This window comes from Lissotriton vulgaris, chromosome 8, assembly GCF_964263255.1.
Source record: "Lissotriton vulgaris chromosome 8, aLisVul1.2, whole genome shotgun sequence".
Lineage (NCBI taxonomy): Eukaryota > Metazoa > Chordata > Amphibia > Caudata > Salamandridae > Lissotriton > Lissotriton vulgaris.
Window position 1 is genome coordinate 873,471,916 of NC_141696.1, and position 24,753 is coordinate 873,496,668.

The 24,753-nt window shown below is 44.6% G+C and overlaps 1 protein-coding gene across 4 annotated transcripts in view; it reads right to left on the minus strand.

Annotated features, from left to right (window-relative positions):
* Positions 1-11,113: 11,113 nt before the first annotated feature.
* TGDS (TDP-glucose 4,6-dehydratase) overlaps positions 11,114-24,753 on the minus strand; it is a 417,256-nt gene continuing 403,616 nt past the window's right edge. For 2 of the 4 annotated variants that reach the window (XM_086934800.1, XM_086934799.1), the window contains one exon: positions 14,616-15,299. In XM_086934800.1, the coding sequence (XP_086790926.1) occupies positions 15,223-15,299 (77 nt within the window). In that variant the 3' untranslated portion in view covers positions 14,616-15,222. Of the gene's footprint in view, positions 12,090-13,312; positions 15,300-24,753 lie in introns of those variants that run through there. The other 2 variants (XR_015299323.1, XM_086934798.1) reach the window with 2 other exon arrangements.

Sequence of the window (24,753 nt, forward strand, 5' to 3'; positions counted from 1 at the left end):
ACCAATTTCTTTGACAAAGCGCTACGAGTAGCTCCGGTGTCGACTAGGAATTGATCAGTAGAACCCAAAATGCCCGCTGTTACATATGGACCTTCCTGATCTACCGGCACTTCAATTGGTTCCGTACCCCATCCTACGCAGTCCTATGCATGCACATAATCCTGGTGCTCCACATTCTCACCCTCTGATATCTGATATTGGTTTCATCTATCAAAAGTATTCCGTTCATCCTGGCCACGACCCCTCTGCTCAGCCCTTCCACGATCACCTCCGCCACCTCTCGCCCCCGTATAACCGCCCCGCGACCTACCACCTCCTCGACCACGCTGGCTACGTTGTTCACGAAGTACCGGACAATCCTCAGCCCAATGCCCAAACTCTTTACAATAAGCGCATTGATCCTCCGCTATATCCGTACGACCATACGACGTATTTCCTCCACCTCGTCTACCTCTTTCATTCCCTCTACCCTGTGTTCCACGAACCTGTGCCAACATCACCTTCGTTTTCAATTCTTTCGCCTTTTTATCAACACTTTCTTTAGCCTCCAACTCCTGCCGCTCATAATACTGAGCCATAGTCAACAAAGACGCAGGGGTCGCCGTGGCCCAGGAACTTTCACTCGATTTCAATCGCTTTGCAATCTCTGGCAGGAGATTAGCCACGTACTTATCTACAAACAAATGCCGACCTGTATCGTCTGTTAAAGATTGACCACTGTAATCGTGAAACGCCTCTTCGAAGCGTGTAAAGAAATCTGAAACCGTTTCATCTGGCTTTTGTTTACACGAAGCTAACATGGTCCAATCGATCTTTTTAGAAGGTACGAGCGTTTTTAATTTAATCAAAATAGCCATTGGGAGGTCTAAAATCAACTGGCAAGGCTTACATGCCGGTTTCCTCTCTAAATCAGCTTCATTTATCTCTTTCCATGTACCCCCAAGTATTGTTTCGTCATTATTTTTACGGATTTGTCTCCACATGTCAGGTGGAAGTATTAACCCAAAAAACAGATCTATGTCAACAAGAGTCATCACACAAGACGAAATAGCCCCTTCCACCCCTTCATAGAACGCGGCCAGATTTTTACGAAGGTCAGGTAAAGAATTTTTCAATGCCATAACATCCGCTCTATTCCAAGGCGTATACACCCAGTTATATATAAAATACCCCTTCGCATCCTTTGACATTTTATCATCATCTGTACCTTCCCCTTTTGGTGGAACATACAAAGGTGCGGCTTCACGCATAGGCATAACATGCATTGCAGAACTCTTATCTGAACCCCGGAGAGAACACTCCTTAGATTGCCCATCAGATTCCGGCCCGGACTCCTTATTCCTTTTCCGCTCGTCCCGCAATCTGATAGCCTCATCTCGCAGCTGGATCAGTTGATTGTAAAAGGCATCGACATCTGCAAGAATAAATACACCTGTATCTAGATTCTCACGATGAACTGACACAGCCTTAGGTTCTAGCGTATCTGAAATTTTACGATATGAGGTAACAACTTCATCTGCCAAAGTAGCCAAAAAATACAGTAACTCTTGGTCTGTCCAAGTACCCCTTTCAGAAATAACTTCAGACTGAGTAGCATACTTCGTGTTCACTCTACGAGCCCAACTACGTAAATGTGCGGATCTCTCCGCAGAAAACCTGAGACCAGATACACCCTTCTTTCCCGACTTATCCTGTCCGTCCTCATCCGATTCTGCAGTTGGAGCCGTAGGCGAAACGTACGGAGGCGGTGATCGATCTAGCAATGAAAAATCATCAATTTCATTATTAAGGACAGGATAAAGCGGTCGACGAATAGGGAATTGACCAGTCGTTTGCAATTTATGTTCCCGTTCCTCCCTCTCTTTCTTTTCCTGCGCCTCTTTTTCCTCAAGCTGTAAAGCCTTATCCCGAGCAGCCTTGCGCTGCTCTTTGTCTGCCAAGGCAACTTCACGCTTCATTCGCTCACGCACCGCTTTCTCCCACATTCGTACACAATCAAACATGTTCTGTCTAGACCTGCGTTGAAACAAACATTGCTCCACAAACTGTACTTTGCGTAAATCGAACGACCCATGTAGAGGCCATTGCAATTCAGGATCTGATTTAGTATACTTATTCCATAATTTACTGTACATTATAGGTGGAAGGCCATATTTTATATACATGTCCCTATTTGGTGTTCCCTCTGGGGGAGCCGGCTGTGCTTCCGCTAACCTAATTGTGGTACCATTTCCAAGACAGCACATCCCTCGGAGTGTGTGTCAAACAGGCATGTTCAAAAGGTACCACGAAAGCGTGATACCGTAAAAATGGCACTTACAGTACTTCACACAAACGTGCCGCTCAAAGGAAAAAAAAAACAAAATTAGAGAAACATCTCTACATGCCTGCCTATGTGAAGTGCACTACACATATATACTTTCAAAGTTCACAAATTCACAAATGTTAGCTAACTCGAATCAAAGTCATAGGTCATAGGACTTCGGCAAGCGTCCGAGGACTACCTTACCGATCACAAATCACAGAACTTCAGTAAGCGTCCGCAGACTACCTTACCGATCACAAATCTTACCCAAAGCCTCAAAGGTCCAGTTTCCAACTGCCAAGGTCTTGTAATCGAATCAGCCAAATGGCACTTTATCCAGCAACACAGACGATCGAGGACTCAGTCGGAGACCGGCGCCACCTGGAAGGTCAGATCGGAAGGAAAGGAAAAAACACTGTGGGTGCCAAGACTCGGGTCACTCAGTGGCAGCGCGCGTCCATGGCGAGTATCCAGACCTTCGTCACGACCTCTCCTTCGGGCATCCGAGTCGCCGATGAATCCCACCAGAGTCGCCAATTTGTGGTATTGGGGTTCCCAAGGCCTACATGCTCCGAAGATAACCCACTTACACCGAAAGAACTGTTGGCACGGAAACTGAAAAATGCAAAGAACAAGTTTATTAAGACCCCATGGGGTGGTGGTACATTCCTACAGCACCCTTCGGTAATGCAAGACGTATCACACCGAACATCGGTGTGACTTGCTCTTTTATACAATTTACAGGTAATAAAACAATGCGCGGCACAAAGTTACAATCATTATGTACATATAAGGTCATCTTTGGAACACAGCCAGCTTATTGGAGGGGTTACAACTCTGCTGGTCAGTTTAGGCGGCACATTCCAGAGGGGTGACTGGTCAATGGAGACTGCGCATGTACGGGCTTGACCAGTACTAAAAATAGCCTGTTGCTGGGCAAACTCAAGTGGTCAATGACACGGACAACGGACTAAAGGCCATGCTGGCCACGAGGCCGCTTATGATCTAAGATGGCCGCCGTAACACACAAAATGGCGTTTCCGAGTATGGCCAAGTTAAACGGGAAACGTGTAGCACAGCTAAGCGCTAACTCGGCCATCGCCAAATTACGACAGAAATTACGACACATATGAATAAATATGAACAGATGAATGTTTGATTTATTTTGTATTTAGGTAACTGCCATTGGGATTGTGCTACCCACACTGGGATTAGGTCCTGGTTTCCCCCACAGGCTTGACAAATGCACATTGAGAGTACCGACAAAGACTTCATAGGGAGGACAAACCATGCCTTGTACCCCTCAGCCTCCCATCTGCTGACGATGAGCAACACAGATACAAAAATAGTATGTAAAGTCCTGGTGGGCAGACTGCAGGCAACAGTTGGTGGATTGGAGCGTGAAGACCAATGTGGGTTCATCCCTGGAAGCAGTACAGCTATGAACTTGCGCAGACTGACACATGCAATAAATGAAGGGTGGGGGCATCAAAAGGAGTTAGTGTTGGCATCGGTAGATCTCGAGAAACCATTAGATACACTGGAGTGGTCATACTTCCTGGAGGCACAGGAGGCCCTGTGCTTTAAACCCTCCTTCTGTGGATGCAACAAACTACTTTATATAGAGTCGATGGCCAGGGCCGGGGGAGGGTGCTATCGAGCGAGTGGACAGTGGGCAGATGAACAGGGCAGGGCTGCCCTCTCGCCATTGCTTTTTGCATTAGCTCTGGTGGCTGTGCTGCGATGGGAGATGAAGGAATGGGGAATCAAAATCAGAAGTATTACCCAAACACTTAAGCTATATACAGATGATAAGCTGTTCTATGTCTGGTCGGCGCATGACTTGGTGGCACTAATGCTGTTCCACCTGGAGCCGTGTTAGACCTCCAGGTGAATGAGAGGAAGATGCTCCTCTTCACACTAGGCTCAATGGCGGATGCCCAGTGGGATCAACCCCACAAATTGGTATTCGTTGGGAGACGGACAACTTCCAGTATCTGAGGATCATGACTGCCCACTCTGAAAACTAACAGAACAAATACAAAATTGGAAGAGTCTAGGATAGTTTGAGGGGACCCATTAGATTCTGGAATTCTCTCCCATTCTCTGTAATGGGAAGGGTGGCAGTTACAAAAATGGTTCTCCTCCTTTGCTGCCTATATGTCCTGAAGAACTCAATTTGTCCTTTGAAGCACGCAGTGTTCAAACAGCTGAAGAATTTAGACTGCGCTAGTCTGGACACATTGAAAATGTTCAGGTGGAGGGGGGCGTTGGCACTGCCGGACCTAGAGCTGTACTATTATGCAGCTCATCTCCAGCATGCAGCTAAATGACTACCGGAGGATGATAGTTGGGAGAAGTGCCTGCTGAGGAGGACACGTGGAGACGACTCCTTTCGAGCATTGATCATGATGGGGAGAAGGGGGCTGGAGGAAGGGGTTGCTTACATAATTCATCAGACTCCATGTGTGTGGGAGATAACGGTGACCAGGATATTACAAGGCCCCCATTTGATACTGATGTGACCATCTAGGACTTGGCACCCTTTCGAGACATCTTCAAGACTATGCCGATGGCCGCATGGAGGGACAGGGGCTGCCTCATGGCAGGTGACCTGTATCCTGGGGAGAGATCTATTATGTTCCAGGATGGTACGTCGACATTCGGGGAAGGACCGCAACATTTTCTGCACTATGCCAAGCTTGTACAGACGGCTAGCGAAATATGGACGAATTTCCCTGGGGCATCAGCATGCTCAGTAGTGCTGGGGAGCATTCTACAGCTGGTTGTGAGCAAACACCTGGTCACTCACTTGTACAGGGCCCATTGCTTTGATAAAAAAACAGGATCCTGTGAGGGGGAGAGCAGCTTGGGGGAAGAACCTGGGGGTACAACTCTCAGACAGGGGAATTGCATGCAAACTAGTGAAAGGGGTCTCATGTAACTCTCTCTTTAAATTTTTCCATTTTCTGCACAAAACTTACCTTATGCTGATTACACTAAACAAAATATATCCAGTCAAGTCAGCCAATTGTCCTAGATGTCAATCACCGGGGGCCTCCTTCTTGCATGTGGGTTGGGTATGCACGGCAGTGGCCGGTTCGTGGAAGGTATTAGTGGACATAATAGGCCAGGTCATGGGGCTAAAACTTGAGGCCCACCACAGCAGTACCTATTGGTTACTGTGCCAAAACCTAGGACCTCAAAGATTGGTTAGCGCTCCTGCAGTTTGCCTTGAAAAGACAAATAGCCATTTGGCAGTTGGGAATAAGAGAGCCCATCTGTGAGGTATGGGCGAGGGATGTGGAGGAATGGGCCTTGGCTAAGGAAGTACATCTCAAAAGGACCAGGCATGACAATAAGTTACAGGGGGACCTAGCGACCTGGGCAAGATCGCCCATGATTTCCTCAGTTGGGGAATAGAGGGCTCCAAATGGAAAGAGTGCGTCACTCATTATAGGGTCACTGCTGAGTTGGAGGGGAGAACAGGAGCTGGTCTTCAAAGTTGTCTGCTGATGTATGGTACAGAGGAAATCCCGAGGGGAGAAGACATGTGGCATTGTAAGATGAAGCGGAAGTGCACTGGCCGAAGAGCTAGGCAGCAGCTGCTGTGCCATCTTTGCTCAGTCAGATTGGACTCTGGTTCAATAGTCAGACCCACAGGGGGACATACTAGCTGAGATACTTATGGAAGAGACTCACAGTCTACACCAGTGCCTCAGACAGAGGTGGCTTCAGTGGAAGCGAAACAAAGGTGAGAATCTGTCGAAACACAATGTCGGGCAGCATTGAGGTCTGCAACGCTGGGCAAAAATTGTCTGGACCACCCATGGCACTGAAAGGAACCAGAGGGAGTTAGGACAACTTTGAAAAGGCCCAAGCTGGGTCTTAATTGAGGTGGCAAACTGAGCTAAAGAACGATGATGGATTCAACCCAGATCCGTGAATGGGTGTGAGTGTCTGAAAAGTTTCAGAGATCTGTCCATCAACACCTTGTGTCTGCTTTGTCAGGATGTCACCAGATTAGCACAGGCAGAAACATTTAAATCAATTGGGGTAGTACCAACATTCAACAATGTTCATTCTATAATAAAACCTGAGGCACCAAAGAAGGAAAGATATGCACTATTCTAGCTCTTCAAGGGGTTCATGGGGCACTCTGTAGCCAGAAGGCTTGAATATTAAAGTAGCGGTCTCCTGCTGCATTTCTTTTTTTTATTAAGACCAGGCCTTACATTTCCATTTTTGTTTTTCTATATACTGGGAGTCCGAACAAAGTAAGCTCGCCACCTGGCTGACACTCCTATCTCGGCACAAGGGTCAGCTTTGTGTTTCTTCCACCCGTGGAGTTGGGGTAATCGGTGCCCACGCCACCATACACTGGCATGGGGAGTAGGGATGCACATCACCAGCCCAGGAGCGGGAGGACACTCATCTGTTTGTACCGGGGAGGGGGGTCACCCCCCTACCTTACCCCCAGGGCCATTTTATGTTAGCATTGGCCCTACGGAGGTGAAGGACCCAATGGGCACCAGTACTGGTTAGAGGAAGGGGGCAATTTTGTCTTCAGTGAAACATGGGTCTAGGCCCTCCCTGGGGGGAAAATCCAAAGGTTTCTTTAGAGCGCCAGGTGCTCTGTTTCCCAGAAGACCGAACTTTCACAAAACAGATCTCTGTCCCCATTGACTCAATTTACTGGATTCTGTTCATTTTGCTCCTGTGTGACAGGTGTAGCCACCAGGAGCATTTTGTTCAGGCCTCCTTGTCTCTAAAAGGTAATTATGTTTTGTTGAAAAGCTTGATTTTGTAGCTCCCTTACCAGATTTCTCCTCAACCTGTGCTCCTGCAGCTCTCTTCTGCTTGGAGATTGATGTCCACAGTCAATAGGCAGAACACACTCCCTGCTGCACTCCCCAGGTCTAACTGCCTCCTGTCTACTTGCATGACACCTATATGTCAGTAGAATCAAAGGCCGGTCTACAGAGGACCCCCAGCAGGCCCATTCCCACTTCTATTCCTTTTCCTTGAGAGAAGGTAAGTGCGACAGGCTCATGAGAGACCCATCCTAGTCCTTAGCGCCAGTTGTAGTCAAATTCATTCAGTCTATACTTGCAGTGGCAGCAGGAGACTGCTCCTTCCAGCTGGGCATTCTTTTGCCATTGTCACTCTCAGTATAATGTCTTCAAGATTCTCTCCCTTGTGTTTGGGTTTTAGTTGGTGGTGGAAAGTTCTGGAAGGTAGGCACATCAGCCAATCCTGGGGTGCCACATCATCATTCCACCCATGCCCCAACGTTCCTTCACTGTGGTACATTGAAACATGCAGACTTCTAGTCGTCTATAGAAAGACCATCCTTGAAACCCGCCCTCAACTCGCTGCCTGATTACTTGCAAAACTACAAAAAATTGAGCCTCTCCTGTGTGTTTGCATCAGAGGTCTGACCTTCCTCCTTTCTCGGGGCTTTCCTATTCCAGGTGCAGTGTAAAGAGTTAATTGGAGCATGCAGATTTCCTCCACAACAATTATTTTTCCAGGAACTGTGCCAAGCACTGTTAAAGGCTCTTTTGTGTGGGGAGGTCTTTGACCTTCCTGCTTGCCATCAGAGGAATGGAATTTGGCCCTGTATGTGGGACAAAGGCCTGGAATCTGGCTGAGTCAGGGAAATTCACGAATTCAAAAAGTGCCATAAGGAGTACAGTTATCACAAAAGTGGTAGTGGAGCTGCAATCAGTGTATATGTTTACGTCAACATTGATACCGGACCAGTATCTCTAGGCCTAGGTGTGGTGAGACTGAACTGTGACAAAGATTTCAACTATATGGTATCATATAGGGAGCAGACAGCCTTTTGATAAGCATTTCAGACCTACACTTTGAATGCAAGCTCTAATTAAAAGGCCTGCATCAGATGAGCACCAATCTCTGAAGAGTCCTTCTGTGATAGGCTACCTGTGTACAAAAACCAGGAAGAGCCAGGAGTTAGTCTCCCATGCTTAACTCGCACACATGTGCACGTATATGCTCACATGTTCATGTCAAACTAGCCCTGAACTTCTCACACCAGCTCGCAAAACTATATATACTGGGAGTTATCACTCTCAGTCCATTTCCACTACATAAAAAAAAAGTAAAATAAAAAAATAAAAAACTGGGTAGTCCAAAAGAGAAAAATACAAGGGGATTAAATGGGGGGGGGGGGGGGGGGGGAGATACTATGCTCCTAGCACGTACTCACCCTTTCAGTCAGGGCTCTCAGACATTCAAATGAGATACTCACTCAGTTATTTGCTTACTGACTTGCTCACCAAAGCACTCGTTCAGAGACTTGCAACACTCAATAACACTCTTTTGAACACTAACCCACTCCCTCACTCGAGATACTTGGACACTGAGATACTCATCTGAGAGACACACTTAAAATACTCACTCACTCAGACACTCAAACTTTAAGATACCCAAACCGACAGTAAAACACACTCATTAACAAGATATATATTTCATGATAAATGCATTTCCAGACAATTTGACAGTCCTCCTGTAATTTGAAAGCAAACCTTAGCAAAGCCAATAGGGCCGGCTCTTATGCACATGGCATGGCACGCTTTGCAACATTCATCCTCAGAAACTGACTTAGTCAACGCTTTTTTTTTTAATACTGATCGCCACATCCTTCAAACAACTGTGGCTTGTCATAGTAGGAGTTCCATCTGGCAGACATTGCGTGCATGCTCACATATTCTACCGGGGCAATAGGATTCCAGGAGTGTCATTTTCATGAATCTCCACATCGGTGTTGATAAATTCATCAAGTTTAGTGAGAAAGTGTTTATACTGCTAAATGACAAGTCACAGAGTCTTATCGTTTTTGCTGCTAGTTTTCTTAAAGTTACCAGTAACTTTTTCGTGGCTCGACAGACCTGCTGGGAATTCAATATAGTTTAGTTATACCAAAAAGCACATTTTATATACTTTCTCTTCTGGTTTCACAGGACTAGCTTACGGGATCTGGTAATAGCGTTCTAGTGGCATTTCCCCTGTCAATTTTTGTGCTAAAACTATTCAGCTATAGGGCAGGGGAAGTAACAGTAGTTTTTTTAAGTAAGCTATAACTAACTCTTTGCTCTTTCACATTGGTTACCTGTTTAGGTTTTGCCTGCAGCACGCATGCCATGTCAGCAAAATGTATTGATTTTTTTTTATTTAAACTTAAACAGTCTTAGAGCTCGCTTATTACTGATGAAGTAGTGTGGCTCACTGGTTAGAGGCGGCGGACCCGAGAGCAGAGGACGGCCTGGGACCAGGGTTCGATTCCCGGCGCGGCAGGTTTCTGGACCAGGGTCAGCGGACTTGATAATTCTCTCGCCTCGGTGCCCACTCTGATCAGCGATCACACTCGGCAACTCTGGGCATTAGCTTGCCTCATCTTCACTAACGGCCCCACCAGACCGCCGGGGATGCCTGGTCTCACCCTGGAGATACCCATTAAGGGACCATCTCTCAGGGAAGCCAGGAAGGGTTTCGCTGCGGTCGAAGCGCCTTGGGACCCTACGGGTAAGTAGTGCGCTATATAAATGCCAATACAATACAACAATACAATACTTACAATTGGCTTGCGCCCACTTGACTCCACTTTCCTTGCTTTATACTGATCATGCCTCCTGCTTCCTGCCATCTGCTCACCTCCTCTTGGAGGCTACTCTGGGCTTCTGTCCAAGCTGTGAAGAATGGACCCAACACAGCTTCCTGCCCGCATGCTACTCCAGGTACTTTTTTTTTTTTTTTTTTTTTTTTACTTTTGGCCATGCACTTTTAAAGGCCATGCCACTGTATAGGCTCCCCCAACACCGCCGTCTGTTTCCCCCACCTGACGTTTGACCACCCCCATCTCTGACTGTCCATCCGCTTCCCCACCGCTCTCCCATCCGTTTTGATCCAACCCTCGCTCAGTATGTGAGCATGTCACAAGGTTTTCTTTACCAGTTTAGGCTGCAAGGCATTGGTGCATTCCTGGAATTAGCATTATATCCCCGCTAGAATGACTGTTCCGACTTGAGTGATTCCTTTTCAAGCAGTATTTGCCAGAATACGGACTTCTTCCAGCATGATATGTACCATCAAAGTAGTTCAGTGGGTTAATACGATATCCCCAGACCGCCATAAAATCATCACTGATATTTATCTGTAGTGTATATACCCTCGCTGTTTCCCCCACCTCCATTCGTCCCACCCCCCATCCCCTGTCTGTTAGCTTCCCCACTCCACCTCCGCTGTCCGTTTTGTACCCTCCCCTCCCCCGGTGCTGTTTTTTTACATATATTGCCCAGCAGCATGAGCTGCTGTGAAACGTGTCTTTACAAGAAAAAAAGGCTATGATGCGGTCACCGCTGGCCACTTTTTTTTACTTTAAGCCATGTTGCGCAGCAGCTCGCACTGCTGTGCAACATGGCTAAAAAAGTTTGACAAAAGCAATAAATCTCTCAGAGGTGAAACCAACTGGTTTTGCCAATGTTGGTTTATTCAGTTTTCCTATCAGTCTACATTTGTCTCAACTTCGTTTTGGAGTGCTGTGAAACTTTTGGACTTGTCTATCAATAGCTCAGTAGAAAAGAGGATAGGGTACTCTAAGCCCTAAACCGGAGACTGCCCAAAAAGTAAGCATCCTTCTGTTGGCCAAGAATAAGCTCATGCGCCTAAAGTACCCACTTTATTTTCATTACTCACGTGGAATGGTAAATTCTGATAGAAACTTAGGAACATTTTGCAGCTATAAATGTACACAAATTATGACATGGAATGAACACAAAGATATGCATAAATTAAACTGATTTATTAGAAAGATAATGCATGATAGAAAAAACTGATACGTTTAATATTTCCTTTGTAAATAATGTATACAATATCAGATTTACAGTGATTTATTTTAAATCCATGTGCAAAGTTTCCTACTTGCTCCTAAACTAGTCAGACGTTACATCATGTCAAATGCAAAAATATACTCGTATAAATATCTTATGTAAAAAATATTAAAATGCATACAAACGAGCCAGATCACAAATAAGATCATATGGAATTTAAAAATAACTAAACCTACATTGAGTCTGTGAAGGAACTGGTCCCAGCTGAGCGGATACAAACATATTTTACATTATACAAGTCTGTTACATCCTCAAACCGTGACAAATGGCACATTCAAAGTGGATGAGTTGTTCAACCGTTGCTTTCCTCAAGAAAACATATGCATGTAAAAGGCATATTTTCGTTTAGCTATGCCAAATTCATAAAACGCGATTACGTTTATTTATCATACTATCCGAAAAACGTTAATCATACTACTGCAAAAGTACACAAAGTGCATAGTTTCATAAACAAGACTTAAAAAAGCAAAACTAAAAACAGTATAATGTAAGAAACGTAAATAAATGTACATTTTTTCATGAGAGGGAAAAGAGATATGATGATAATGACAATACAAGCGAAGTTCCATCAACAATTCTTGTAAAGTTTATCCCTATGAATTACTCTAGGAAATACCCTGTAACAACATGGTTCTTAGACCAAATGTAAATAATTATTGTGCTATAAAATCGCCATAACATGACTTTTCCTCTACATCCCCTCAGTCATTTGATAAGCCTAGAACAACATTGGTTTTTTTTAGGTTTGTTTACAAACAGTTTTAGCTGTTTGCGTTGGATAGAATCATAACTAATACGTTAACCTCATGCGCGCTAGCGGAATTCCGCTCGGACGTTGAGATTTTTAAAAGCGCATGTTACGTGACGAGCTGGGCTCGTCATCAGCGTGCGAGGAGGCTACGCCATGACGAGCCCAGCTCGTCATCAGCGTGGAAGGGGTTAATAAATATCTGGCATGGGCTTCTGGTGCTCCCTTTGCACATGATTGGATGGCTTTCAAGTCCATCGCAGCTCACTACACAATTTTTTTCCTCCCTATTCTTGTGTATGACCGCCACTGGAGTATAGTGCTTTCACTCACTTCTTTGATTGGATACATACATCCTTTCGCCAACTTTGGGAAATTATCTTCTCGTTTGCAGATTTCTATGGCAGTTGGCATTTTGCACTCAGCGGAAGCTCATTGGCCCTTTCTCTTTAACTCTGTTCACCCGGCTTCCTCCGTCCCAACTTGTCACATTCCACTGCCTCACACCCACTCTCTCTCTCTCTCCCTGTGCCTCATATCCAAATTCCCCACTCCGTTTGTCCTCGGATTTTAAATTTACACACCAGTGCTCCTCCTTTCCCGCTTGTCCAAGATTCACGTTAGAGCTTGGACAAAAAAAATATAGATTCCCATTTTCTCCTGGTATTGGTTTTTCTAATGCTAGTTTCTCATACAAGTACTGGTAATCGGATGAGCGCTAGATTGCAGTTTTTACTTTAGTTTCACTATGCTAAGAAGCCACAACATTATGTCCCGATGTTGCTATTAAAAAAAAAATTCAAATGGGGCATCTGGACACAATGTGACACAATCTTGGAATGGTACAATATTAAAGTACAACGAAAAGATAATTTCAAGATGTCACATTGTAAGGCTACTTTTGCTAGTGCAGCAAACAAGCACTCGCCAAGCCAATAGCGGCGAGTGGCAACTCTACAAATAATACATGGTAGATTCAATTCCTCTCCTTTAGCTATACATCCAAATTAAGCAGACTTTAAGTCTGAGTCTTTGAAAAGAATTTCTAATCTAAACCTTGTATTTGGCGGGAAATTAGCAGCAACTGTACACTAATTAAAACAAAATCTCAACCACTGATTTAAGGCTCCTGGCGTCTTCATGTTTCAATATTAACCCATTACTGATTTTTATAGTATGAACCTTGTCACATAAACAGTGAAGTGGTTTACATCCAAAATATAGCAGTATTACAATTAATAACAGCGTACAGGTTTCCCCGAACCCAAGAAAGAACAGCTCGATTAAAATACAAAATTCACTATGTCTTCACAAAATACATTTTTGTCAATATAACACTGATCAGTGCTGTATGCTGTCAACAATGACATCTGATAAGTATACCAGGCTTCTGGCTGCTTATCTAGACATGTACGTGAGGTATGTTTTTCTTAGGGAGCTACGTTGCGCCGCCTATCCTTTAAAATGTTACACCAATAGATGTATATTTATATCTGATTGATCATTACAAAATGCAAATACTAACCTATATATATATGTAGTGAAAGATATGAATTTTAACCTTTAAGCGAACAAAAGTGTGGTGAAAAGCAACCAGACACATGTACACCGTAGGAGAATGGACTTTATGCGTACACGGTTCATGCAGTTTACAAATGCGTTAGGGTCATTACCTCCACGGACTACATTTCCAAGCAAAAAATGCTGTCCTGAAAACTGCTACTTGTTTGCTACCCTACTACAACACAGCTGTAGACAGGGTTGTATGACTTGACAAATGTACTACGTGGAATGATTAACTTATGGAGCCGAGTGAATCCAGTACCGAATCTTCGATCTGGGATGCCAGTGTGTACTGCTACAACTTCCCCGGCACAGATGGGAGCTTTACGCACCATGGTGGGGCCGGCCATGGATAGACCAGAATGGCCTGCTCTCCTAGGGTAGATATAAAGTACCCGCACTGGCAATTACACCGTCATCAGGTGGGCAAGTTTCCTGAAAAATGCTGATTAGAGTGCACAATCCTACGCACTTCGGGCAATAATCTTCATAGTGTGGACAGGATCATGCCCAATTGCCCCACAACTGAGTAGAACAGGCTAATGGTGGCCCTTTGGGCTGCTCTGCCTGAGTGCCATCTAGTTATCAAGTAATCCAGGTGTTTCTCCCCCTCGCTTACTGGGCTCCTGACAGAGCTGAACTTACAGAAGTTGATAATGGAGTGGCAGCCTTCTTGGAATGCTAATGTTCCTAATTTATATCCTCAAATCTAACGCAATGATGATAGGGAAATTACCACTTCGAGATGGCCACCGCGTGTAGGCCAAGTGACAACGTTAGTCACAGCTGCCTGCTGGGTGGCGGGAGAACCCACCCCTTATCTGCTGGGGTTCTCTTAGATGCTTGCAGTGCTTACCTTATAAAGGATAAGGAAAAAGACCAGAGCCACATGCTGTCTGTAGGGAAGAGAATCCCAGGGTCAGGCGGTGTGGGGCCTGATTATTATATGCAGATGGCCTAATTACCACTGTTTGCTTTGGGCTGTGGAACAACCAAGGCTGCTTTGTGGAGATGTGGATTATTCCATGCAAGGCGAGATGGGCATGTCCACAAATTGTTTTTTCTCAGTTAGGCACTCTTCAACAGGAGAATAGGCAGAGAGGTGTTTAAGTTGATTTCACACATATTCCTGTATACAACATCTTGCAGCCTCTGCTTTAAACTTCATCTAGGGTCATAGAAGTGTAGGGGCTGGGCCAAATAAGGGAGCCCCTGCCAGCGAAGCCATAGCATCTTCGACGTGTCCCAGAAAAAGTGGTATAAAAAAGGGAAAATAAATGCAAAATAAGACGCAGCGAATGTTGTGTATGTTAAAATACCTTAACTGTCTACAGTCTGAATAGGGCACTTTGACAATATGCTCTTTTTAAGCGAAACTAGCCGTTTTGGGAAGCCTACTCTTTGTTTTAGAATTCAAGTGATGTTAAATGTACGTCAGTGGCTATTTCTAGCCCGTTTTGCCCGAAGCACAATAAAATAACTGTAGATGTTCCCATGAATGTAACAAGTGACCCTGAATAAACCACTGCTTAAAAGATTTTCAATGTCCAGTTATTCCTTAGATGCAATACAGCAAACTTGCTAATGAGGTTAATTCTTCGGTTTAGGAATACTGTTGGAAATGGTCACATGCAGAGGTTTAATTGGCTTCATCCTCATGTCTTCTGCGTTTGTGCACCACGTGACGAAGATTACCGTGGAAGAGGAAAAGGATCCAAACCATTTTCTGCATTATTCCAGTTGTGAAAATATTCGCTGTACCATTCAACTAAGAAAGAAATAATGAGAAAAAGTATTAATAGCATTGCAAGTACATAACGGTCCGAGGCAGTAATGCAAATACTACTTATATGTAACCCTCATACTCCCAATGTTCTTCACCACTGTCCTATCTGTAAGCAAAGATGAAAGTTAATGACTAACCCACAATTACCCTTTCTAAGTAATTCTCTGCAACGGGGGATAAGCCACCGGATACCAGGCAGGTGCAGCCATTGGGGGGGCGGGGATATGTTCAGTGGAGAGGAAGAGTAGGCCCAGGAATAATGCAGATCACCGTAAGTAACCTAAGGAATAATGCAGATCACCGTAAGTAATCTTAGGAGTAATGCAGATCACCGTAAGTAACCTAAGGAATAATGCAGATCACCGTAAGTAATCTTAGGAGTAATGCAGATCACCGTAAGTAACCTAAGGAATAATGCAGATCACCGTAAGTAATTTTAGGAGTAATGCAGATCACCATAAGTAATCTTAGGAGTAATGCAGATCATCGTACGTAATCTTAGAAGTAATGCAGATCACGATAAGTAATCTTAGGAGTAATTCAGATCACGGTAAGTAATCTTAGGAGTAATTCAGATCACGGTAAGTAATCTTAGAAACAGCGCCATTTCCCACTTCATTCCAGTTTGTTTTTACAAAGTATGGCACATCAAAGGAGAACACATGGCTTTAAACCATCCAGAGATATAATATTTTTTTCATATTTCTTTGTTTGGTTTTAATTGTAAACATTATACAGGCCAGCAATGTGGATCCGATCCACAGCTACACGTGGAGTAATCAATGACATGAGTGCGCCATTCCACATCTACATAGCATGCATGTTTTCCCATCAGCTTTCCATTGAGCAATTACGTGCTGAGCATGGGTGGGGGTAATAACTGTAACATGAGTAGGAGGACCCCACAAGTGAGGAGGGGTAATGGTGAATTTGTATTTTACGAGCTTAGGGGTACCACGTTTATTGCTGGAGGAAGCCCTTACTATCAGGAGTTAGGGGTGATGTCCAAGCTGTGATCAGTGACCATGTCTTTTGGGTAGCCGTCTTGTGCTATATATGCATGGGGACACGCCATGTCCTGCACTATCAGGGTGGGCGGGAGCTGCCTTTCGCTTCCAGTTTAGAGATGTACTCATCCCTTGTGGTGCCATCTGATCCTCTCCCCCCTTTCTGCTGGTGTGGCATCAAGTCACTCGTGTGAGAAGTTAGCCTGGCATATGATGTCCACTAGTTCTAGTGGGCACCTTGCACCAGTCTAATCGACCCTTGTTGATGGTGGTTGTAAAGTCAACCTTATAGAAAGCTATCCTAGTGGTAGCATGAACCAGCAGTCATCAGGCTAAGACTTCAGTAGGTGAGTTAAGTAAGTTGTTTTACCAATTATAATCCCTTGAGTACCAAATGAAAGGACACCACACAAGATATATATCAAATATATATGTCTTTAATCTAAACACAACCCCTCTGCACTCTTTATGAGGTCAGAGGTAAAAATACAATACAAGTCACACAATTAATATACGATAAGTTGCACAGTATACGTTATGCACTAGGGGCCTCACAAACCATATACTAAAATAGTGGTATAAGAACCACGAGAGAATTAGAAAGCAGGCCTGGGGCCTGTGGAATCGCTAAGGGCTACTCTAATCAACCAAAGGTTAGGAAGTAGGAGTCCCACGGGAGACGCGTGCAGTGTCTAAACACAGGCACAGGTTACCATTGACTTTCTATGGCAAACGTAAAAGTTACAAATATACAATTTGAGGACACTTCCGGATGGACTAGGATGGAACCCTTTTAAACTAGGACACTTCGAGAGTCAAGACCCACAGGAGCACCGGAGTACTCGTGTTGCCTCACCCAGGGAAGCCGGGTGCATAGGTGTTTTTTTGTGTCGGGTTTCGTCGCTTTCTATGGAGAGCTGCAAAGAAGGACTGCAGGCGACCAGAGGAAAAGTGTCCGGGTGGATCCAAGGGTGGATCGAAGATCTGAAGAACCTGAAAGCAGAAGGGACAGAGTCTGGGTCATCAGCCAGTGACCAGGAAGGAACCAGGCGATGTCGGGTGATTTCAAGTGAAGTAGTCGAACTTGTCTCTTTAGCCACGAGGTCCAGGAGGCATCGACGATGACCAGGCGCTGGTTTCGAGCTGTCCCACTATGGATCTAGTTGACTGCGGTGTCGGTATCCAGATTGGACCCAACAAGCCTTGGCAACCGCAACCCACACAGGATGTCGAGATTGGCTCTGTTGCAGACCAACAAGGTCTGTGGCGCTTCTCCTTTGCAGGGTAGCTGGAGTAAGCCTGGAGCAACCAAAAAAGCAAGTTTGTTGTAAGGAAAGGTCTTGAAGGGGCTCACTAGCCAACGGGCAAGGAAGCAGAAAGACGCGACAGGAAACCTATTGTCCAAGCCTCGCCTGCCGGAGTTTCGTCCAGCAGCAGGAGGTCAGACTCGTGTCTGTGGCAGCAGCATTCATTTTGTGATGCTGAGGCTCTGTTTAACTTTAACCGGGTAAACCAGTAACTACATGTCTTCTCCCTCTAGAAGGGTGGAATGCTACCCCCGCCGCCAGGACTGGCGGGGGGTAGTATTCCAAAGTGTTTGACACCTTACACGACATGTTTTGATAAAGCCAAACCAAAGTTAGCATTAACCGCGAGGATTATAATGCACTTAAGAGTATATGGTATGGCTATATCTTAGAACAGCTATAAGGAGATGGTTCTGAAAGCTGCAGAGGGGCTCAGCTCATGTAGGCCTAAGGTGCACCTATGCCCTGGGTACCTATGGTACACTACACAGGGGCTCACAAGGGTGACCCAGTAACCAATCTGGTATGTACCTAAAGTACATGGTATCAATTTAGAGAGAGAACAGCTGGGCTGTGGGTCTGATTGGCAGGTCCACAGCCACACTAAAGTCGAAAAACCAGAGAATCAGAGCAAAAAGTGTGGGTAACCATAGGAAGCATACCCTACTCTCCTACAACTCGCCTCCGTCAATGGTACATTGGTGTAGGTTGCGTAGCCAGCTATCCTGGTCTTGTGCATGGTTGGCTTTCCACGCTATTGCTATTCGCCTTTTATATAGCAAGAGGGCGAGGTCAATGCACGTGCATATGTTTGTTTTTCTTTGCTCTTGGCATCAGTCTGAGCAGGCAGAGTTCAGAGGTGTCTCAGCCACAGAATCCAACATCGAGACAATCTGAGTGCATGTCCCGACCATGTGATAAAAGCCCACCTCTCTTTGGCGGCATCTGGGATAGTCTATAGATGCTCCATTGTACACCACTGTATATGTTTCGATGTGAGGTAAATCTGGTGGAGATAACTGAACTGCGTGTATTGGAATCTCTGATTTCTTGAAACTCATTTGGCCTCCCCTATGATATTGGGCCACTGTTCGTCACATATTTCCCGACCTAGGGTTCCCTCCCACACAGCCCTGTGTAGTAGGTTGAGCTGCACACTCTTGTGCACTGAGAAGCCTGTATAGGGCTGTTATGGCTGTAAGCCAAATTACATAATCCCCTGGATGAGTACAGATGTTGAGAGCTCCTCCTAGCCCTTGTTCCCAACTGGACCTGATTTTGTGCGTTATGGCGTTGTACGTAGCCCACAGCTATGCTTTGCATGTCTTGCATATCTGGGAATTTGTGCATCCTCCCCTTACATATAATCCTTTCACTAGAATCACCCCCGCACACCCCAGTACTCCGTCTCATACCACAGCTGGATGTCGCAAAGTTCAGGGATTGCCCACAGATCAAGTATTGGAGCCCATGGGGGTGGCGACCGACGCAGGTCAAAATCTGTAGCCCAGTAGTTCTTTGCTGCACTCATGAGCGTGGTTTCAGAACTGGCCTGACAAGTGGGGCCATTAGCCATGCCAGGATTGAATCGCACCTGAAGGTTTCTTTCACTTTCGTCCTTTCCACACTGAGTCCCTGCACCTAGCCAGAGCATCAGCCACTGCAGCTGCACCGCGGAATTATACAGCTCTTACAGCTGTATAGAGCGGTCCGCATCCAGAGATATTAAGAACAACACAAGCCTTGCACTTAATTTATTACACAACTGAGGTACTCTGGTACCAAGACTCACTGTTCAAAGACATTAATGGCACACAAACATATAAATGGATGTCCTCCAAAATACCACCTGGGAATATCAGCCAGGCACCATTCAACCCCAGCTCATGAAGCTGTTATGTTTCTCATGGTGATATTATGAATTATCAACGGAAGTTCAAACTGCACAAGAGACCGCAGAAACAGCAAAAGAATCCAGCAACTCAAACTGGCTTAAGGAAGATCAAGTAATAGTGAAATCTCAGTCTTCTGGAACAATCAAGGGCAATCATCTCACGATAGCTCTCAGCAGAGAGAGAATAGAGATCTGGGGGAAGCAGTTCAAACACTTCCTTGTGAAATGCAGACAACATTTTTGGTTTTCTTCCTTGATTTAGGGTTAGTGCGTGCTTTTAACCATCTTTTAAGGACTATCCCTCTAACACCCAGACTCAAACCACCGTCATTTGAGAGCAGCAGTAACACTGTTTGAAACATTTCACAATTGCTGGCTCTAAAAAAAAAAAAGAAAAAAAGACTTCGCTCAAGATTTGGGACGCAACAAACATGTACCAAGTGGAACCTTCTGTCCCCACATAACCAACGCTGCTGGGCTCTGAGGAGATGATGATCTGAACACTTTTCGGCCAGGAACATAGCAATGATCCTGACAAGAGAGACTTCAATACAAAGAGTCCTTGCCTTGCTAGTCACAGAAGAAACACACAGGAGAAGCTACACATAGTTTGTCGGCCATCCTGCGCTGGTATGGAGATGGAAATGTGATATCCTCTGCCTATGAAGGGCAAAGTGCCCGATTACCTCAAGGATGAGGGCTGGGTCGCACAGCGGCAGATCCTCCGTAACGGCGGAGGAGGGTTGCCCCACTGCTGGAGCCACAGATGAAAACATATAAAATATAATGATAATAAAGCAATCAATAAATCTGCTTAATTATCTTTTTATTTTACATGACAAAGTCGGACCAGAGAAATATTCTGACATGTTTAAGCCCATATATGTCAACTGTGCCTTGGTTAGTTGTTCTTCTTCAAGGCATTTCTGTCCCTTCTCTGTGCGTTCTAAAGACTCCACATTGTCTTGCCCAGCCGAAACTGAAACATCTCTCTGCTTTAAGTAATATAGAGGCTGTCCCACAACACTAGAAGAGGCGAGAGCGGATACCCTTCGACAGACCTCAAAGGGTGTAATCTGCCATTGTTAACACAAGCACGTCCCGTAACAGCTTACAACAGCAAATCCACCTTAATGTACTCCACCTGAGTGTACTTCAGAAGGGAACTTTCAACCAACTACCAACTGTGACAGTCAATATGAATGAAAGAATTCACACAAGTTATACCTTAAGAGAATACAACCATTAATGGAAAGTAGCCTGATTTTATGCATTGCCGGATTCCTCACAGGAACTGACGGCCTTGTTACACCTTGCTCGATATATTAAATAATGGCATCAACACCACAGCATTTCTCTGCGAGGTCCACCATCACTCAAGTACGATTACTCATCTGCGATGCATTAGCGCTCTTACAATTGCTTATTTAAACACTGCCTAAACATGCGACTAAAATAATGGCCTGAAATTAAAAGATGACATGGATATTTCATTGAGGACTGTGAGAAATTGGGTTACTGACGGGAGGGGGAAGGGGGATTGGGGAGAACGCGACTCAAGCAAATGCCACAATTAATGTCAGGGTAAAACACAAGCACATGTCTAATCCATGCTTAACCCTCTGGTAGCGTGGCATAAATCCATCAGGCTTAACTTGAAGGCAATGTTTAAAGTATCTGTGCAGCATTTGCAACAGTAAAAGTGAAAACAACACAAAAGAAAAACCACACCAATTTAGGAAAATAGAGTAAAATGTATTACATCATCTGACACCAAAACAACAAAAGTCCAATCAGTAAGACCGAAATATGACATTTTAAAGGGTCAGGTTAAAATAGTGCTTAAAGACATAAAGCACCAACTGTGGTTATCTGGTCATTCTGGACCGGGATAAATTCATAAGTTCAGGCCAACCACCAAAGAGTGCTGGCTGGATCTAGGGATCAATTTAGTTATGCTGAGAAAGGCAACTTAACTCCTGGTAGCCGAGCTTTGAGCCACATATCGACAGTCTCAAGGAGTGATGCACGGTCCGCCTTGGGATGCGTCGTGCAGTGGCGATTTTGTTGTGCTGGAGGACTGTGATGGGGGCTTCCGTCAAGTCTGCAACTGTTCTGAGGAGGAGCTGCAAGGTCCACATTGGGGATGTGCTGCACAGTGGTGGTTCTTATGATCTGTGAGGGCTGCAATACAGGTTTACGCCACAGCTGCGTCATTTCTGATGAGGCGATGCGAAGAGCTGCGTCTGATTCTGGTAACAACCACATATAGGGTAGCAGATCACCTTTAGTCTGGAGGGACACTACTTGGGGGACGGGGGTGGGGTTATAGCAGGCAGAGTGCAGGTAAAGGGGTCCAGATTGTGGGAACTTTTTTTGTCACTGAAGCTCTGATCAGGAGGCCAGCCAAATAGCCTTTGCATTGTCTTTGGTAGTACTGGCTTCAAGATGCAGGTACACTCCTTGTCACTCAGCAGCGAACAACGCAGAATCAGGGTAGCAGAGCAACCCTTCTTGCAGCAGGACCGAACAGCTGTCCACCTTCTAAGACTTCCACAGGTCCAGAAGTGAACTGAAGAGTTGTGTCTGAGGTGGTAGGAATAATGCCAGATTGAATTGAGCTATTAAAAATTTTGAGAATTTCCGACATGGGTTGCCTGGCGAGCCAGATTTCGAAGATGATAGTAGATTAGAAACTTCATCAAGCGGGGTTATTTCGAACTGGTCCAGAGTGTTAACTGATGGAATTTCAAGTTCATTTTGTCCAACTAGAGGGGCCGACTTATTAGACTTGCCAATTGGAAAGTTCGCATAAATTGACATGATTTTTTCCTGGAAGTAACTGGCTAATGCATTGCAGAGTTCTATGAAATATATTGATTCTGGAACACGGAGGCTACAGGCAAGTAAAATGTTCTTCTGCTGCACTGGGTGCTTCATAGACACAGAAAGTAGGAAATAGACAAGCAGAAGGTGGGGGTGCACCTGACCTTACTGAAACTTATACTGGAGCACTCCATGTCCCAACCTGTTTTCCTTCCTGGACCGCACATCTTTTCAGTAGTGATTTGTGATTATAGAGTACTTCTGTCATATGCTTTACAGGTATCCAGAACAAGCAACAGAGCATGAGTGCTACAGAAATGCTTATACATTTTTCAAAAGACATCTGCCACCTTTTTTGAGTCTTGTTGAGTCTGGCATACAGCCATATGTACGATTGAAGACAATGTGGGTGACAGAAGAGGTGACGGTAGAGTGATATAAGGAATGGGCATGGCTTAAACAGCTTTTCGAAACATAAGGACGTTGATAGTTTCCGTATCAAGACAAGTGATGTGTTTGATAGAAAAGTAACCAGCAGAAAGTAAGCACATGCTAGAATTAAACCAGCACATCCAGGATCGGAAACAGATTGTGATTTTCAAAAACCTTTAATTGGCTCCTAATAGTAAAGGCAACTTCTGGTAGCTAGCAAATGTAAAAAGCTTTCCACTGTCAAGGTAGCTGCCTGTTCGAATTAAAGTTCTTATGAAACTTTTGGGTAAACCTAGGAGTCGCTTGCAAGAGTACTTTGTTTTTTGCGAAATTTGGCGAATGGTCAATAGCGTGGGAATACGGTTGTCCACTTACTTTTCTTGTTTAAATAACTGCTAAAATTATCTTCATTCTGTCTTAAATGTTACACATTTGATATATGCCTTTGCCCATCAAACATTAAAGTATTGAGCTCTCAAAGGAGCTGATCGAGTAAGCCAAAGAAAAGAGGAAAATAAATATCTAATGCCTTCATCTTTTGTAAGTACTGAGATACAGTTCTGTGTTCACACCTCTACTTTGGGACTGCAGTAAAGCGAATGAGAGCCGTCAAATATTTAAGTACTGCTTCAGCCAATGTACCAGAAGGTAGACTTTGAGTAAAACTGGATAGAGACTTTTATTCTTGAAACAAAAGTGAAAGCTTCTCTATTGCAGACCCAATGCTACAGGAATAGAGGGTGACTTCACTGGAATAAGGTCCTCAAGCCACACTGCCTTCATTATCGATCTCAAAACACATGCAAAGACCTGTTTTTTTCTCTCTCATCGACAGAATAATCGCTGTGATTCTTTCCTTCTTGAAATGAAAACTCCTAATGTAATTTGGAGGGGAGTTCTTGAATGGGCATCTTCTGTCCTTCATCTCGTAATATTTAATTAGGCCATTCACATTGTGTCTGCTAATCATCATCTTCATCTACTGCTTCATCCACTTAGAAACAACAAGTTGGACATCAGAAGAAAAAGGGTCATTAGGGGGTCCAGTAGGGAAGAAAGAAGGCAACAGAAATCATTCAAGCAGCCACCAGTGCAAAAGGTGGAGAACACAGTGTTGCCATTTAAGTGAAACCCTTACGGTTAATCAGAAAATAAACTCTCAGATCCCTGGATGATCGGAGGCTAGAAATGCTGGCAATGAAGTTATAGGATAATGTGCTTAGCACACATCATCTCCTATGGATAATCGTTGCCACCTTCTTAGAACAGATTCACTTTTACTGATAAAAAAGGCAAGTCAAAATTAGTTTGAGATCCTTCTCCAAGTTTGATTTTTTTCCATCCTTACTATTCTCATTCTTTGAAGTCCTAAATATCCTGATGGATCTTGAGCGGTGAGAACCGTGGAGCAACCAATACATTTATAGGGGCTAATATTTACAAAGCTTCAGTGACTGACAAACTAGTAGCTGAGGGAGAGGTTGATGAAGCTGTCAGCATAAAACAAGTTCTATTGGATGGGTGTGTGGTGGCTTATGTTTTAATGGATGAAAAGGAGTGAATGATGCCATTTTCAACAGAGTCTTTGTCAACTTGACAGAGAGATCTTGCCAGGTGAGATGTTTTGCTTATTTCTTTCAGTCCATGAGCGCGACAGTAGATACAGCAACCTTACCCAAGAGAAAGACATCTCACTGACCTGTATCACTTCAACCACTTCCGCCCTTTTACTTCTTGCAGCATGAGGAGCCTCATGCATTCTGTTAACTGGAAGTGCAAACAGCAAGGACTCCTCTCTCAGGAAGAGAGTCCTGCAATGACACACCACCATATCTTTGTTTGTTTTCTACTCTTGAAATACTGCAAAATGGGAAGCAGGCAATGGCAAAAAAGTACACTTTGTGCCGGTATTATAGCCTCTGAACAGTTCTTGGTGGACAGTTTTCGTGTCAGAATCACGTTTAGTAGCG